Source organism: Monopterus albus, unplaced genomic scaffold (genome assembly GCF_001952655.1).
Source record: "Monopterus albus unplaced genomic scaffold, M_albus_1.0 scaffold169.1, whole genome shotgun sequence".
Classification (NCBI taxonomy): Eukaryota; Metazoa; Chordata; class Actinopteri; order Synbranchiformes; family Synbranchidae; genus Monopterus; species Monopterus albus.
Genome location: NW_018128049.1, coordinates 785,915 through 805,357, shown reverse-complemented (window position 1 = coordinate 805,357; position 19,443 = coordinate 785,915). Strand labels below are relative to the sequence as shown.

The following is a 19,443-nucleotide window of genomic DNA, read 5'->3' as shown; positions in this document are numbered from 1 at the left end:
ACAATTACTGCTTTACTCTTGCAGCTGTTGTTTGAAATAATAATACAACTATTTCTCCTTTAAGAGAAGAGGCAGTCTTGCAAGACTGTGTGTGTGTGTGTGTGTGTGTGATAGCATGAGGCTCAGCAAGATTGCAGATTGTTCACAGATTGCAGTGGTTATGGGAGCAGGCCTGCTTCCAGTTAGTGTGGAGACAGCAGGAGGATCGCCGAGCTCCTTCCTCTCCTCTCTGAAAAAGTTGAAGCTTTCATATTTTGTTCAGAATATTCCATCCACCAGTCATGATTAACAACTAACAGTACCAGTAAAAGAATAACCTACAGAAAAAGTATATAGACACAGAAATGACTAACAATTTATTATAAATACTTGAAAAATTATGGGTATGATTTGGCTGGAGGTCACTTTAGTAACTGAGGTTTAGGGACAGAGAGTGTTCCATAACATTAATAGCCAACAAGCTGCTGTACTTCAGCAGCCAACAAGTGTTACGGGTAACATGCTGCTGTTAACCACTCATACAGTAACTCTCATTACTCAGCTATTTGACAAAACTGATTTGTTGTTTGACTGGATTACTGTCTGACTGACAGCAAACCAGTCTGAGTGTCTGGCTGACTGGTTATAAAGATGAGCACGTGAAGACATCTGGTTTACCTTACCTGGAAATACTACTCTTCCTCCTCCTTGTACTCTATCTCTTAAACAGCTTTTAAATCAAATAGTGAGAGAACTTGTTGAAAACTGAAATGATCAGTTTGCTTTAAAAACATCATCTAATTTTGAACAGAAAAACAGATGAAGAAAACCTTGTGATATTAAAAATGGGCGAATGAAGACACCCATTGCAAAGAGCTGTAGTCACACTGCTCTTCCTGCACCGAGCTCAAACATATAGCAGTGAACATAAATGGGTTTATTGCTATATAGTGCTTTTTCTATGCAATGATGCCCACTCAGGGCACTTTGCAGCATTTCCCATTCACACACTCACCAGGAGCAACTTGAGGTTCAGCGTCCTGCCCAAGCACACTTCGACGTGTGGATTGGAGAAGCCAGAGTTGAGCCGCAGCCCTCCGGTTAGGAGACAACCCGCGCTACCTCCTGAGCCACAGCTGCCACAAAGGCATGTGATCATAACTCTAATACCAGCTAATAAAGATTTCCGGAAACATGATTAAATGGCTAAATAGAGGTCAAGTGTAGCCAGTCATTCAAACAAACCTCCAGTTTCTCAAATGCATTTGCAAAGTGAATTATAAAATGACTACTAAACTGCCTGACACAAATTGGTAGAAATGACAGACAAAACTACAAATATTAGACCCAAGATATAATTACTAGAATTATTCATTTTAACTCAATTTTTACGCAAAGCATTTTACCTTAACAGTAAAGCACCTCAGTATGTGAATGTCAGTATGATCCTGCTGTATTGTATGAGATTACATTCAGATGTTAGCTAGAATGACATTAGGTCAGTTCTCCCCACTCTGTGTCGCTGCCTGCAGGTATATGTTTCTACAGTGACACTGCTGCCTCTCCAGAGCTTTCCAGTCATTCAGGCCTTATAAGGGCCTCCAGCACAGAGCTGTCCCCTCATCCTTCCCTCCATCCCCTTTCATGCCCCCCTGTAACCTCCATCTGGTCTGGATCTGCTCTTGTCCTCGACCTACCCCCCACTCCCCAACCAGCTCCTACTTCTAGCTGCCATTTCTGTATAAACAAGTGGAGTCTGACCATAACACTCAGACCCCAAACTCTACTCCTTCATTTTCACCCGCCTCGCCCCCCTGCTTCACCTCTTTTTCCACCTCAGCAAACTGTTTCTTTCTGCCTCTCTTTCCAGAGGTGAAGTTAGTCAGCTCAAATATGACTTCTTTTATTCTGCCGTTTTATAGGGGTGAAGATATTTAAATAGCTGCTAAAGGTTACATTTACAAGAAAAAATCTCTGCGTCGCTCTGGAAGTTGAAAAGGTGAAGCTGATCAGAGGGCATAATGTTGAATTCATAAACCTGGGATTACATTCAACTCTGTGTGGTTCACTGGTGGAGTGAGTAAGAAAGAGAGAGAGAGGAGCAGGAACAGCAGAGAGAGAGAGAGAGAGAGAAAGAGGGAGAGAAGAGAGACATATTTTCTTCTTGATGCTGCTGTCAAGCACCACTGTAATATGTCTTATTCAGACAGCAGGGGCACTGCTACATCACAGTCCGGGATGGGGCTCTGGCATATGTGTGCACGTGTGTGTGTGTGTGTGTTGTGTTCCAGGAGACTCCCACTTGGCAGTGTTCAGTTTGGACAAGCTTTATATAAAGGGAAGGAGGGAGAGAATTTGGATGGGACAGGCAGCGGGGAGACATAGAGGGGAGAGTAAGGGATCCAAAAATGTGCTGGACTGCTGTCCCAGTCAACTCAGGCTCATGGCAGAATTCCTCTATTGTGGCTACACAGACCAAGCCAGCTCTTCACCTGACAAGATGTCAATGACTAAACCTCAAAAGACAAATACACTCCTCACAGGATGCTGAACATTGAAGGTCTGCGTGCTCAGTAGTGGACTTACTCATCTTATACATTCTGCCATTGAAATAAATCACAATCAGGCAGCACAGCTCTTCTTCCATATGCTGTTTACTCCTCCATATGTTTTTATTTCTGCTGCCTTCATCAACAGGGTCTGTTTGGTTCTGATTTCTTTAAATTACTCATGTGCCTTCCCACTATTACATTTAATTAGACAACAATAAAAAAACAAGAAATAATTACTTTATTAAGCCTATAAAACATAATTCAATGTAATATTACAAATTATTTCCTGTATATAGTTTTCAGAATATACAGAGATATATACAGATATATATTCACATTCATCAACAAGATTAAACAGGAATTAGTGCACATAACATAACATAACATAATTATTCCATTAACCCTTAAGCTACATTATATCCCTCAGAATTATTGTTGTAAAACTATGGGCATCACTATTCTACTCTAACCGCCTCCTCTCTTCTGTGCTGAAGTTAGGCCTCAGTGCTGCCCAGTCAAGTTGGGAGGAGCTCATCTTCACAGAGCAGGCTCTGTCTACACATGGCACCTACAGTACAGCTGATGTCAGGGAAATTGTGGTCGCTACAAACTATCCATGGCAAAGGTTCAGGTCAGGTTGGACAACTGAAACACCTGGTTTGGTTAGGAGGAGAGCATTGCTGTGGTTAACAACAAAGACAAACTCATCTCAGACAGTTCTCTTGCATGAAAATCGGACATGTGTTCATCCGCTCCCTCTGACCTCCAGTGTGTACTTAAAAGAGAACTTCGTCCATCGTCACTGGACATTCATATCAATCATAAATTGTGAGGTGTATAGTTGTCCAAAATGGAAGAAAGTCCTGGGGACATTTGCGTTGCAATATTCCAAAGATCCTTCCCCAAAATGTTGCAGCACAGTTGGAGCCATGTTATTACATTAATAGTATCATGGAGGCTGTAGTATTAAAGAGAAGTCATTTTACTAACTAAATGGCCTCACCTGAACCATGAAAACCAGCTCCAGGCTAAGGTGTACGCATATATAGGCAGTGCTCCTTAATATCTACATTAAATTGGCACCGACTGCAGCTTGCAAAGTATTGTACAGACTGGAATTGGTCAGACATGGTAAGCACAATACATTTAAAATTATTTGGAGAGAAACCTAACAAAACTGAATCAATTTGAAGTATTCCTTATTTTGCAAATGACCCCTGAAGCTAACTTCAAGGTTCAAGGTTCAAGGATTTTATTGTCAGTTCATCATATGTGCAGGACATACAGAAAATATAAGATACCTTTTCTCTCTCACCTAGTATTGGGTGCCATTCAAGGATCCCTAGAGTTGTGATACAACTGTAATATTGCCCCCTTAAACCTGAGTTTCACTGGCCCCTTTTACACAGAGATTAGCATTAATCTCTGCACTGTGACTTAACCTGTTTACAATGACCTAACACTAACCACGTATGTAACACACAATTCAGAAATAGAAAGAATACCAGTAACATTGTTGCTTTCACATCAGCGGTGGTGGATGAACAGAGAAGATGCACATTTACAACAGAGCTGTGGTGCATAGTGTACAACATGTTAATGGCTATGGTCGGCGATTCTGTTTCTTCAGAGCGATGCTAAAATTGAACTCTCCTGGCGCCGTGTCACAGAAACAAAAACTTTACACACCTCCACTCTAATCCCTTAAAATACCCCTTTTCCTTTACAGACCCTTGCAGACCTGGGAAGATGACGAAATTTACGTCACTGGACCATAGTGGACAGGCGGACATGGAAAGCATGACCAGCCCTTTAAAGTGGCTACTGTTTATCAGCACACACACACAGAGCAAGAATGACATGTACATGTATCAGGTGCATCGTGCATGCTCTCTGTGAGCATGTGTGTCCAGGATTAGGGGACCACATGCACAAGGGTGTGTGTTTGGGTGAGGACAATGCTCCTACAGAGCCCTTCCTGCCACCACACCCCTCACATACATACAGCTTCACACACACACACACACACACACACACACACACACACACCTCCCAGGTGCAGTGGTGCAGGCCAGTGTGTGGGATTAGCTGCTATGCTCTGGCTCTCTCTTCTGGTAATCCCTCTAATTTGTTAACAGGGCACAGAGAGGGGGACACACACACTTGCTGCGATAGTTTGTTTTGGATTGCATCTCACTCTCCTAATTTTGGCTACAGGTCTACTTGTCATGTGGTGTGAGGGATGGAGAAGCTCTTCTTCCTCCTCCCGCTGCTTTTCCTCATCCCCTAATAAGCTAAATACATTCTAATTTGGTTATGATCAGCTAAGCCTTCCTTTAAAATTCATCACATAATAACGTCAAAGCCCCTTCTCCCCTCCCTCCCTTTCCCATCTTGCCATAACTGTCAGGGCTTGTATACACACACACACACACACCTTGAACAATGCTAATCCTTTGCTGGCTGGATAACATGCCGAGTAGATGGGCTAATGCTAAAGTTCAACACATGCTGGGATGAAAGAAAGTTGTGTAGACTCTGAAGGAGAGAGTAAAGCATGAAGACTTACACACACACAGAAAGAGAGAGAGGGTAAAAATAAATGCAGCTCATGTTGGTTTTTATGATGTTACTTGTTAACTTTTTCTGTCTGGGTTAGTCCTGGTGACATCAACCAGCTCTGCTGGATACCAACACTATCTTTGTTTCCACCCAACTGTCAAGTCAGATTTATGGAATCTTTAGAGAGGTTGCTAAAATTAAAATGTACGTTAAGCAGGTGTCCAACAGCTGCAGAAATACATTCTTGTGAATCCTCCTGCCACTAATAGCAGGGTGCGTACCTGCAACAGAGCTCTACAATAACACCTACACGCCCATATATACATTTTTTAGCAGGCCTGATGGTTTACTCATTGATGTCTGACAAACATGAATGAGGAAAATACAATGCTTATTGTCATTTGACATACAACTTGTTCAAACTATGCTAACCACAGATTCTTTGTCAGATGTCGGTGGGACAGATGTTTGTTATTGTTACCATGACCATGAGCTTTTTCCTAATCTACACAAGTTGTGTTTGTGCCTAAACATAATACATCCATGATAGTTTCACAACCATTACTGTGTGTTTATGATTGTTACATGACTACAAAGGTCTGTTAAGTATACCGCCGGAAGAGTCCTACAGGTTATACTGTTGCTCAGGTTGGAGGACTTGTTGATTAGGGTAGATCCCAGCACTTGTGATCATTGGACTTAGTTAAACAACAGTCGGTGTTTTAGTGTACAAAAATATGATACAGTAGGATGAAAAGAAAAAAATTATGTCAGGTTTACTAAATCTGGAATATAATTTTCAGGAAAGGCTACTAAAGTAAGCAAAGAATGGCATTGGATCTTTTTTTTTTTGGATGCATGGTGTGAACCACTTACAGGCTAGAAATTTATTTGACTTATTATCTGTGATTTAGAGCAGGGATTTTCTGGAATTTCCAACCAAGATTTCTGTTATATGCCTGTTTTAATTCTCCCAGATTCCTTCTTTTCCGAAAAAAAAAACAAAAAAAAAAACAACACTATAAATTAGCATAAAATTCTTCAAAAGCAAATACTGAGTTTTCCATTGAGCTTTTCATTTGCAACACAGGCATAATTCACATAAAACAAAACAAAACAAAACAAACAAAAAAGAATAACAATGGAGACCCAGCTTGTGGCATGCAGGCTGACAGCAACAGCCAGTATAGCAGGGGTTTGCCTCTTGGTCTTTAGCCAGAAGCATCTGGGGTGAGCTGAGCTCCAAGATGACTCAGTTTTCCCAGAAGGCGTTTTGAGCCTGGCTGTGCAGAGCACTAGGAGCTGTGAAGTAACTGTAGTGAATCACCGGCTCAGATACAGGAGGTAAAGCCTGTACTGACTCCAGTGTCAGAGGGAAAGGGTGAGACTTCCATTCCTGTACAGTTTGGTCAATTTAATTAAAGCCGCTGATGTGTGGTCCTCTAGTGGTTTTAGTCACGAGCTGTTAAAGCCAATTTAAAAACTTTGTTGGACGATGTTAAACCCAGTATGCAAACCATTTCATTCAGAACTAACAGTCTACTTAAAGAATACTGGGAACCCGACACCAAACGAGTTCTTCTTTGTGAAATGATCTCATTAGAAGTAAACACGCGCATAATAAACACTTCTTCACTCTCCACAAGCAAAGAAGCAACAATGTTCATCTGCAGTATTCTTTCTGTTACGAGGATGTATGTACAGCATATACACATGTGTCTGCGGAGGTGGAAACACAACACACTCTGTCTGATTTGCATGTAATTGTTGCTGCGCTATGATAGTGATAAACAAGACATTAGCCATGCAAGGTGAGGAATGTGTGTGCAATCACACACATGCTAATGACACTACTGGCTTAGTAATGCAAAAAAAAGAAAAGTCGGTCAACTTTTCAAAATTGCCATGAAAGGCCAAAGAGGCACACACATACACACACACTGTACCCTTGACTTACATCAGCTTTGTTCTGCATGTAAATGGCTCAGGGCTGACCCCCCCAAACACACACACACACACACACACACACACAAACACAAACACGCCAAGACCTGCTGCTGATGATGTTGATTGGACAGAGGGAGTGGGGGCTGCTGTACAGTAAGTCCACCTGACAAAACAGTATCGTCTCAGACCAGACACCACTCTGTGTGTGTACAGTATGTCTCCTACTTCATGCTACACTTGCTACATGTGACACAAGATCTCTGCATATCATTTTTCTTATTTTTCACAAGTATAAGAAATTGTCTCAGACAGTTGCAGGAAGCATCTGATAACTGAAAGACTAATGTTCCTTTCACATTTTCCTACTTAATATTTTTTGAAGCCCTAAAGAGGTTAAAACCTCTCCAGCACTTTATACAGCAACAAATATTTGAGAAGAGTCAGAAAAAAACATTTATTTTTCTATTTGATTGACAGTATTTATTTTTCTCCTTCCCTGAACTGATAAGCATATTACGACCCCTTGGGGAGCAAAACTTCCACTATACAGAGTGGTTTACAATTATCAGTTCAGTGGTTTAAAGAATATATACAAACGTACCAGTGACAGGGACACAGTAGTGTATGGTACATGACAGCTCGGCCAATTAGATCCTACTCTCACACAGAAATGCTCAGAATAGCGACTTAGAACAGAACCCAGTCATAGAGAACAGCCAGGATATTTTCTCAGTTAACATGTTTTTACTAGTTCTTCAAAGAACAGAGAGATACTGGGCTCCTCAGTCATTATGCAGTGGCGTACAGTTTTTTTTATAGGTAGATTATTATCTGGCCCAAATTAGCTGTGTGGTAATTTAATTAAATACACAAATGTAGAAAAATGCACCATACTGTATAAACACACCACTGTAATAATAATAATGGTCTTTAAAATCTATTTTGACCCTTTGTAAAACATGGCCCTTTTCAGACCAGTTAAACTATATCATGTAATTAAAAAGATGGTTCGAAGGATGAAGGTGAATCCTCATGAGGTCACGTGAAGTGATTTTGCACAACTCAGTTTTACATGTTTAAGCATGTTTCTAAGTTGATCAAACCTGTGATCAAATGTTTTGAACTAAATTCACTTCCTAGCTTTTTTTTTGAAAAATGTTTTAATGAAAAATCTAAGTGGAGTTAAAGATTAAATGTGATTTAGTTTGACTGAGCACTGGCTCTGTATTGCCCAGTTATTATGTTAGTGTTCTCCAGAAAAGCGATCTAGTAGTAATCTGTCCTAATAATGCAACAGTGCTCCTCCGACACTCGCCACATTAATCGGCACTTCCTCTGTAATTGTACATATTTGACTCTCTCTCTCTGTCTCTCTCTTTCTCCCTCCCTCATCTGTAATAGCTGTGATTTAATTTAGCTATTTAACCTGTAATTCCAGCAATATTTATTGAGGAGCAAGGGGGAGAAAATTGGGCCATTAGCCGCCCCAGATGAATACACTGAGATGAAAATGAACGCTGCTAACTGCCAGTTGACCTTCGCACCGGATTTCTAGCCATTCCCTCTTTACCCTTCTTTTATTAGCAGCAGCCGCAGTAATTATGGCAAATTGAATCATAGTGAAAACTGGAATCAGTCAGTAATGAGAGTTTTATATTGTGTGAAACTGAAGCAGGAAGGAGGAACGCAGCAGAGAGAATACTGAGAAGCAAAAGCCACTGGACTACGGAGGGAAGAGGAGGGAGAGATGGATGCGAGGGTGTTTGTCACTGAGTATTGTTTCTGTTTAGAGGTTTCTCCTCCATATGGCTGCTGCTGGAGGGGACACACAAATCAGAGCACCACAGTAGTATTTATAATGTCAGATTCTAACACACTGTGACTACACATTATCACATTTTTTTTCTTAGCAGTGACACTACTTCAGCTGTCAAATATGTGTGTGTGTGTGTGTGTGTGTGTGTGTGTCCATTAAATTATCAATTCTTTTAAAGAAATGCGAGAAAAAAAGAATACAACTTTTATTATCTACGACAGCACAAATGTTCCTTTCCCTGACTGTGTGTGTTTGCGTGTGTGTGTGTGTGTGTGTGTGTGTGTGTGTGTGTGTGTGAACATGAGCCAAACAAAACACAGACAAAGGGCCAAACCGCACTTCCACTGACAGACAGAGAGAGGTTTAAAAAGCACCAGAGACAGAGAGAGAGGAGTATGTAGAAGAATGGTTTGAATGGAGTCTCACTGGCAGACTGAAGTCGCTTCTCTTTGTCAACACCTGTATGTTTTTTGACATTGATTTTATTCTTTTCATGTGCTTCTTTCTGTCTGCGACTGCTTTCCTGTCCAGAAATCCAAACCCTTTTGAGCATGTGCATGTGGAAGCTTCAGTGGCCTTTTCAGATTAATTATTTGTCAATTTACGATTAATTATTTGCAATTTTATAAAACGTTTTCTCAATTTATTTACATTTAAAACTAAAAATGAGAATACATTCTGTAATTCCATTATCACAAGATGCTAGGAAGGAGTTGGTCTAATATTGTGTTTGAATACTTTGTAAAACCAAACATATGATATCTAAAGCAACCTTCTTTAGTGTGCAAAACTCATGTTCAGCGTTGCTGACAAACCCTCACTTCTTGACCACAAAAGCAGCAGACTCTTGAATATCTTTATACCAAAATCACATGCATTTTTTTAGCTACTGAAATACAGAAATGCGTGTTTTATTCTAATCCTATGACTTCAGCACAAAACAAAGCTCATTTTATGTAAAAAAAAATTAATATCCTCTTATTGTGACTTTAACACTTTTTACAGAAATTACATGTTAGCTAAATTTACGTGACTTAAAATTTTGCCAAAATGTTTTGGAATATTTGTGCAGTGATAGCTTCTTATAGCTGTGTGGAAAAAGCTCTACAGCACAGAACATCATGATGAAGTACTGTACATAAAACTGTATATCTGACAAGACTGAACAAGGGGCTAGTCATTTTCTCATATGTTACATTTACATGACAGCTTTGACTGAAGAGCAGAGCAGGTCTTAATAGAATACATAAAAAGGACAGGTTTGCTAGTTAACAAGCTAGCATTAACTTGACTGATGGACTGATGGAAAGCTAACATAAAAGCACTGATGTCATGGTAAATAACAGGACTTAATGTAACAACAGTAAGCAGTGGACAAGACAGTTTTCATGGCAGTACTAAATTATATTTGCTCATTTATTTCCAGTCATTAGGCTCACATCTGTAAAGAAAAGACACTTCTAGAGGTAATATTTCTGTAAAGACAAAGCTGGATGTCAGGAACAGAAAGTGAACTGATATGACCTTTACAGAGTTGTGGAGAGCCCCTACCCCCCTCTCCTACTCTAACACACAAACATAAAAATCCCACACTTACTGTAAATGCACACGGAGTAGGTCATAATTCAAACGGAGTGTATGTGTGTGTGCAAGACAGAAACACTGAGGAGGGAAAGGAAGAAAGTATCTATGCAGATGCCGAGGAGGGAGTGTGTTTTCTCATTCAACCACCCCACCCAACACACACACACACACAAAACACTCCATAAAACACAGGGCTCTACATTCTACCAAATAAAGTGATGAGCAGCTCCCTCTCCCTGTTTTTTCATATGGAAATAGGAAATAATGGGGTGATTAAATAGAGTCGTATATTAAAGTACAGCTGACATTAGAATTAGCATAATGTGCTCTCGCCTCAGGCTGCATACTTTATTTGCCATCTGCGTTGGACTCCCTTCCCCGGGGATGGTGAACACACACACACACACACACACACACACACCTACTCTCACACTTCGACCAAACAAATACCATGACCTGCTCCTTCCACTGCGGCCGGAGTGAAACGATGTTTCATTGCAAAAACACACTCTATCTCAGGTTCACTCTCTCTCACTCACACACACACCACTTTGCTCTTAATTGTGGGGCAGAACTGAACTTCGGCTGCTCTGCGATGACTTCTGCTGGCAGACGAGAGGTTCAGCTGAAAGGCAGAGGACAGAAGGAAGATTCGCGCTCTCTTTTTTCACTCATGGATCAACGGGTTGGGCAAACAGAGAGGGAGCAAAAGTAGGGGGGTGGATGTTTCTTTTTTGGAGTGTTCTGGGTCTTAATATTCAAAAGGGAAAAGCTTGTGTGTGTGAGACAGCACTGAGACAGAGAAAGGTGCAGACAAAAGCTGAGACATGGGGAGCTGTTATTGTCATTGTGTCATTATGTGTGTATGTGCATATGTGTGTGTGTGAGCTGTCCACTATAATTAAATCAAAAGGCTTTACAGGACTGTGGAGGTGAACAGCTGTTCTGTCTCTTGCCTCTCCTTCTTAATGTAGACACGTGCGCGCACACACACACAGGCGAATGAAAGAGGGAGATAGACACTTCCATAAGAAAAGGTTTGCTGTTAAAGGTTCATGTCTAATAGGGAGAAATTAGGCGACTGATTTATAGATTGTTGAAATATAAATTTCTTTAAAAGCCAGAAAGATGAAATATTGCTTATATAATATTTTTAGAAATATTTTAGGCTTTTTACATGGTTGTTTATTTGCAGCAAATACCGTTGGGCGAATTATCAGACTTAAATATACTACACACATTAATGGATTTGGTTATATGCATGCATATCATTTCAATTTCTTTTTTCAGGAAATGCATCTAGGCACTTCAGGGGAGAAAAATGGATACTTACTGTAGATGGGAGAAGTAGAAGATTCAACAGAATTTGATTCTCATAGTAGTGCGTTCTGTTATAGATAAAACACTAATAACAGTATTTATATTAAACGTACATGTCTGTATGTGTGGGCTAAGTACCAGGAATAAACCATGTACATTCCCACACACACACACACACACACACACACACACACACACACACACCAGTTACCATAATTCAAAGGGAACTTGTTACTGCCACAATACAGCCAAGCCTGATCTACAACTAAAGAACAGTAAACGGGCTGAGGAGCACTCCTGGGTCGAGGAGGGACACATAACAGTACGCGTTCTTGTTCTCACTCTTATTTATTAAATGAAAACTCAGTCGTCACCTCGTTCACTACTTTCAGATACCAGGAGAAACATATACTGCTCCAGTTGTTTGGCTTACTTGTATGTGTGTGTGTGTGTGTGTGTGTGTGTGTGTGTGTTCACGTGCATCTGCATAAAACCACATGGAACAGAGTCTTCGCATAGTGATGCATAATTACTTGTCTTGATTCATTTCCTACAAGTGATTGTTTGCTGTCCATAACCCTGAGGATATTGTAATATGTATATGTATACAGTATTTAAAGTCCTAAAAAAACCTGTGACTTTTTCAGGGGTGAGCTGTTTGAGAGGGTGATAAACAGATTTCTATGTTTTCTTGGCAACATTATAAAGTATTACAACTGTGATTGGTTTATTCAGACCAGCTCACAACACAGATGCCTTTTGAATACTAATAACACTTTGCTATCTATTTGTATTTTTCTTCTAACACTCATTAGAACCTGATTTTTCTTTTATTTCAGCCGAGAGCTGAGACCTTTACTTGTTAGTGCATGATTAGTCTTCCTTAAATAACTCTTGAAAATCGTGCATCCTCCATCTTCACCAGTATGAATTTGGCATCTCAAACTCAGCAAATATTACAGACTCTCTGCTTGGAGAGGTTCCCAGCTTTTTAAAATCATTCATTCAGCACACTCATGAATGCACAAACACTCACATACTGTACACCTACCAACATGCTTACTGTACGTAAAAGCCCAGATGCAGACACACAGTCACACATACACACTGTATTAATTCAGATATTTCAGTGGGAGATTCACTATGTACTAAGTGAGAGATTAGGAACCTCTTAAAACATAGATCCAGTGTTGGCCAATCCAGTGTGACTGTGAAAATGCACTTGTCAAAAGCATGATAAGTACATAGCTTTTATGTGACAACATGATGAGCCAAGGCTTTTCCGGCTACTGGGAGTATTAGGCAGAGTATAAAGCACACACATCGCACTGCCTTTCCGCAAGAAAAGTTTACATGCTGCAACTAAGGTGCTGTTAGAAAAACTATTGTTAATGAGAATTTGAATCATGAATGAAGTGGATTCCTTTAACCTAATAAGATCTTTAAAAAAAAATTTTTGTTCCATTTTGGTATTGAAAAAACCCAGGTTATTTCTGAAATGCTTCTGAAGTCCTAAGATCGTAGTAAGATGCACTTCTTACTTTGTGTGTTGCAGGTGGCAGGGATGAGCCTTCCAGCTATATTTGTACCACATGTAAGCAGCCTTTCCCCAGCGCCTGGTTTCTGCTGCAGCATGCCCAGAACACCCACGGCATTCGCATTTACCTGGAATCCAACCCATCAAGCACAGCCCTCACCCCACGTATCACCATGCCTCCGCCCATGGGAAATGACTCCATCCCTCAGTCCCCCCTCGCCAACTTTCTTGGGGACAACAACCCTTTTCATCTTTTGAGGATGACTGGTCCCCTGCTCCGGGAGCCTCCCCCAGGCTTTGTGGAGAACCGCCTTCCCAACACGCCACCGTTCGTCAGCCCGCCGCCCCGCCACCATCTGGATCCCCATCGGCTAGAACGCCTTAGCGCAGAGGAAATGGGCCTCATCTCCCAGCACCCTAGTGCCTTTGAGAGGGTGATGCGGCTAACGCCCATGGCAATGGAATCACAGTCCATGGATTTCTCCAGGCGGTTACGTGAATTGGCAGGGAACACCAACAGCACCACACCACCACTCTCACCCAGCAGGGCCAACCCTGTGCACCGACTACTAAACCCCAACCCCTTCCAGCCTGGGCCAAAATCGCCCTTTCTGAGCACGCCACCCCTACCGCCTATGCCTCCAAACAGTACCACCCCTCCCCAGACACAGAACAAGATCAAGTCCTGTGAGTTCTGTGGTAAGACCTTCAAGTTTCAGAGCAACTTAGTGGTGCATCGGCGCAGCCATACTGGAGAAAAACCATACAAGTGCCAGCTGTGTGATCATGCCTGCTCGCAAGCAAGCAAGCTGAAGCGTCACATGAAGACCCACATGCATAAGACCGGATCCCTGACAGGGCGCTCAGATGATGGACTCTCTACTACAAGCTCCCCAGAGCCAGGCACCAGTGATGTGACAGGTGAGGGCATGAAGAATCGTGATGGGGACTTTCAGGGGGAAGGCAATGAGGAGGAAGAAGAGGAGGAAGAAGAAGAGGAACTCGAGAATGAGAGTCGACCAGAATCCAATTTCAGCATGGAGTCTGAGTTCTACCGAAACAGGGAGAATGGTTCTAAACCATCCTCAGAAGAGAAGACATCACTTGCCCTTGAGAAGATGGTGGAAGGTGGGGGGCTCAACTCTATACAGCCGTACAATAATTTGATAGTTGACAATCGTAAAAGGATGTCCTTCTCCAAGAGGGGCTCAGATGCCCAGCGGGACACTGGGGATGAGGACTCAGTGGCTGGGGAGATGGACCATCACCAGCAGGAAGAGAGGACAACCATTAATGGCCGGAACTGTGGTTCTGGTGACTCTTTCTCAGGCCTGTTTCCCCGTAAACCCACCCCCATCACCAGCCCCAGCCTGTCCAACTCCTCAAATAAGAGGATCAAGATTGAAAAGGACTTGGATATTCCCCCAGCACCCCACATCCCCTCTGAGAACGTCTACTCCCAGTGGTTGGTGGGTTATGCTGCCTCACGCCACTTCATCAAAGACCCTTTCCTAGGCTTCACTGACTCCAGACAATCTCCATTCGCCACCTCCTCTGAGCACTCATCAGAGAATGGCAGCCTGCGCTTCTCCACTCCTCCAGGTGACCTGCTAGATGGTGGCCTCTCAGGCCGCAGTGGCACTGCCAGTGGGGGCAGCACGCCTCATCTGGGTGGAGGCCCTGGTCCGGGCCGGCCTAGCTCCAAGGATGGCAGGAGGTGTGACACTTGTGAATTCTGCGGCAAAGTTTTCAAGAACTGTAGCAACCTGACGGTGCACCGGCGCAGTCACACTGGTGAAAGGCCCTACAAGTGTGAGCTGTGCAACTATGCCTGTGCCCAGAGCTCCAAGCTAACACGCCACATGAAGACACATGGTCAGCTTGGTAAAGAGGTGTACCGCTGTGACATTTGCCAAATGCCCTTCAGCGTGTACAGCACTCTGGAAAAACATATGAAAAAGTGGCACGGAGAACATTTGATGACAAATGAGGTCAAAATTGAACAAGCAGAGAGAACCTGAAGTAGGTTCCCTATTTCTCACACTCTGCGCATCACTGACTTAAAAAATAAACAAAATGGGGTAGCTGGATACTCTTTTCCTGAAATATTAATTTTGAGTTAATCTTGTGTTTTTGCCTAAGAAACTGCCAACTGAGAAAAAAAAGTGAAAACAGATCTTAACACCAAGTGAAACTGTCTAAACTGCCTCATTTGGTGTTCCTTTTTAAGCAATCAGTCAGTTAAGTTATAACATATGTGGAGCCTTTAACTGTGCAATAATTTCTGTATTTATTGTATTTTGTATTTTGGCATGTGCAGGTACATTTTTTATTTAGGCATTTTTCAAAAAAAATTGTTTTATTTTGTTTTTTTGTTATTTTTTTAACCCACATGATATCCTGAGAGTTTTTTTAGAAGACAAAAGTGAATTTTGAACTTTTTGGCTGCTGCTTATAGGACATTGCATATTAACCTAAACCTGAGTTCATTAAGGGAAGCAGAATTCTATCTTCAATTTGAAAGTGGCGTTAACTGAGAATGCTAGAATTAGTCTATTCTGTGTGGTGGTGATGATGATACGCGGACAACAATCCTTTGGCACTGTAGCATGAACTGACTCTGAAACATGTCAGTATAATTGGATATGTAGCACTGAGTGTCATATTTGACAGTAAATGTAAAATCAAAGAGGATCCCAAGGTTCATTAACCCCGTCTCCTCCTGAGAACATCATAACAAGCGAGAAGAAACAGATTCTAGATAAGGCAGCTGCTGACTGGTATGTAGTACCAAGCCCTGACAACGCTACAACAACCATCCTTCATTTCTTGTGCCCCCCACCCCCCTTAACTTACTACCATCTTATCTACATTCAAACATCCATATATTATATTTTGCATGAAGCCATATGATCTAGGCTATATTGTTTATTAGGAGTAAACTGAGCATGAAGCCATGCAAGATAAGTATGCATAGAAACAGATGGAAGAACAAGACAAGAGAGTGAGTACAGGGACATCTCAGGGTGAGCTATCCTACTTTATTCTGTCTTTATTTACCCACTTATCCTTATGTTCCAGAGACATTTCCATTCATCATATGTTGAAATCATTAGGGACACGTCCTCTACAGCTTCTGTTGGTTCCTTCTGTCCCATTCTATCTGGATAATGTCCAGACTTTATCCTTATTTCAAAGTAGGCATTTATATTTGAAGTCACAGCTTCTAATTATAATATGAATTAGTTTAGAGAAGGTTAAATGTGTGTTCATATGTACAAGGCAGATGCTACCACTTTAACTGGATTTCTGCAGAAAATATTTTATGATCAAAATTTATAAAATTCAGCATCCCTATGCATCTGAAATGACATTAGTAGTACATTATTACTTGCATTTTATAATGATTCTATAATTAACAAAGTCACCTCCGAGAATAAAAATCCTTCAAGGTTTCACTGTTACATGTGAGACACTTAGAACAAGAAAAATGTGTCAGTGTGTGCTGAAAGATTAAGACTAATATTAAGAGAGCTGAAAAAACTTAGAAAAAATCAACTGGACTAGATTTCTAGGTCGAAGACGTTTCACCTCTCATCCAAGAGGCTTCATCAGTTCTGACTGACTGGTGTTGAGCCAGAGATATTTTTCAGCTTACTATGACCTGGATGACTAAGAATCTGCACAGAAATATTAAGAGAGTAACATCAGCTCGCGCCATGCTCTGTTTTGTTGTTTTCAGTATCATAATCCCAGAATTGTTTCCCATGGTGGCCCTTTTTTGTTTTAAATGACATCTGATTTGAAAGCTGTCAATGCTCAGATTCAGAGCTCTTACCAACAGACCCACACTTTAGGATTTTTCGTCCGACACACACAAAGAGAAGGATATAAAAGCTACTAAAGAGTCTAAAGCTTGGGATCTCCTGATGCTGAAGTGCCCAGGGTTGTTAGGCTTGGCTTTCCCAATGCTGGCACTATAAAATGAATAAAATAAATATATGTATTTGGGACAGTTGCTGTACTGCCATTCAATTTGACTTGTGTGCCTTGAATAACGATCTTCCTATTTATTATCTCAGACAAATGCAACAGTTTTATGATGCATCAAATTGAACAAGACAAGAAAAAAATAAATGAATAAACTAAAACACTGTTAACTTTAACATATAGTTTGACATTTCAACGGAATTATTTAAATTAATAAAGTGAAACAATGCTGAGTTTAGGTTTAGGAGTACCCAGCACAATACTGATGTGTCTGTGTGTATATATGTATGCATATGTACATATAAAGGCACAAACCTATATATAGATATATATCAAATTCCTCACTCATAAGGACAAGAGTCCGTCCCTCAATAGACAATTCCCAGAGTGGACAGAAGCCCCAGAAAAAGGCAAGGAAGAGACTGGACTAAATTCAGGAACTGCAGAAACTAAAAAGAAAATGAAAAAACAATTCAGTGCACTCTGTCTTAAAATACGTTTACAGTATTGAAACAAGTACAAGGGTAAAATAATATTTGTGTGTATGTGTGTTTTGAGCAAACAATTCTTTCATTTTCTAGTTTCTCTGAATGCCGTAGCGGCAACGTGTATATGGTTTTCCTTTGTTTTATTCTTTCTGTTCTTTTTTCTATTTCTTTTTTCTTTTTGGTGACGGGGTTTTAATATATATATATATAAATATATATGAATATATATTACATTTTTCTTGTTTACTGTAAAAGTATACCAGTATTTGTAATATTGGAGAATGGAGAAAAACGGTTGTTTTTGATTTTTTATTTTGCAGTCCAATTTAAATTGTGGGTCTCTTAAAATGTTTTTGTCACTGTAATTGTAAAAGTCTTAAGTTTTAGTAACTTTATTCTGCCTTGGGTGTAATGAAATAAAAAAATAATAAATGAATTAAAAAATGACTGAGCTATTACACATTTGGTGGTGGGGGGCTTGGTGCAGGGGTTTGGGGTCATGGTGGGTGGGTGGGTGCCGAAGGAGGTTGTAGAAGTGACAGAACATTGATTCTGTTTTTCAGGAAAAACACTGGGAATCCTGACTTATATCTATTTTCTTCTTCTGGAATGGATTATTCTTCATGGATGGTTTGAAATACATGTGTAGGCACTTGCTGTCTGTCCTAAGGAGCTTGTCTTTTTTTATCTAGTAGGCTATGTGCATCCTTTGTGAATAGGGTACTGTCAGTACCTCTGGACACTTTGCTCTTATACTGGGTGCAGGGGGAGGTTGACTTCCTTCCGCTGATGAAGATACAACTCACAGGCTGCCACAATCTATTTTTCCTCTCACTGGGCAGGATAAACAGAACCTGATGAATTCGTACTGTTATAATGAAGCCGATGTACAAAAGACGATCAACATGAGGTTGTTTGACAGCCTTTTAGTGACAAAAACACAAGTCAGTGTTTTGTTTACCGCTCCATTGGTTGTATATAGTTTTCTATGACTACACTGTTTTCAATTTGTTTAACTTTATTTTTATTTTTATTTTTATTTGCTTGTGATTTCTAACTGGCACTGGCAGTGACTTCCTGTGTTTGGGGGGTGGGGTTATTCTGTTTGACCTTTGTGACCTTCATGTCAGTTTTCAGGCACATGCCTCCCCATTGATATTTCTCGGCATGAGAACAGAGCACAAATACAAGCTGTTACAATTCTCCATCCTCTGCTTGTTTGTCTCTTTTTGTTCTTTGAGTTAATCTGACAGAAACGAGCCATGGAAAAAAAAACACCAAAAAGGTATTGCTTATACACCAAGGTTTTAGACACAGTACAGAAAACAGACTACATATGAAGCGCAAACACATTTACTGCTGCAGAAACTGAACACAAAACCGACCATCATATGATAACCAGTCAGTCAAAGTCGTGCTGAGGTGATGATGAAGGAAACAACAACATGACTTGTACATTTCATTCCTTTAATGCTTTTTATTTTGCTCACAGAACAAGCTTGGTGATTAGATACAACCTTGAAAGCTACTGAGTTTCCCATCAGCAACACCTCTCTCAAAGAAACAAGTGAATCTAGTAAAGTGGCATTTCCATTGTTTTCTTATAACATTTCTTTTCCTGAATGCTTTCTTGTTTTTATTGGCCTTCCCATACAATCCTTACAGTCT

The 19,443-nt window shown here is 40.8% G+C and overlaps 1 protein-coding gene across 1 annotated transcript in view; it reads left to right on the top strand.

The window, feature by feature from the left end:
* bcl11ba (BCL11 transcription factor B a) overlaps positions 1-16,906 on the top strand; it is a 44,170-nt gene extending 27,264 nt beyond the window's left edge. Inside the window, exon 3 of the mRNA XM_020615724.1 lies at positions 13,316-16,906. Coding sequence (XP_020471380.1) covers positions 13,316-15,318 — 2,003 coding nt within the window. The 3' untranslated portion in view covers positions 15,319-16,906. The remainder of the gene's footprint in view (positions 1-13,315) is intronic.
* The last annotated feature ends 2,537 nt before the right edge of the window (positions 16,907-19,443 follow it).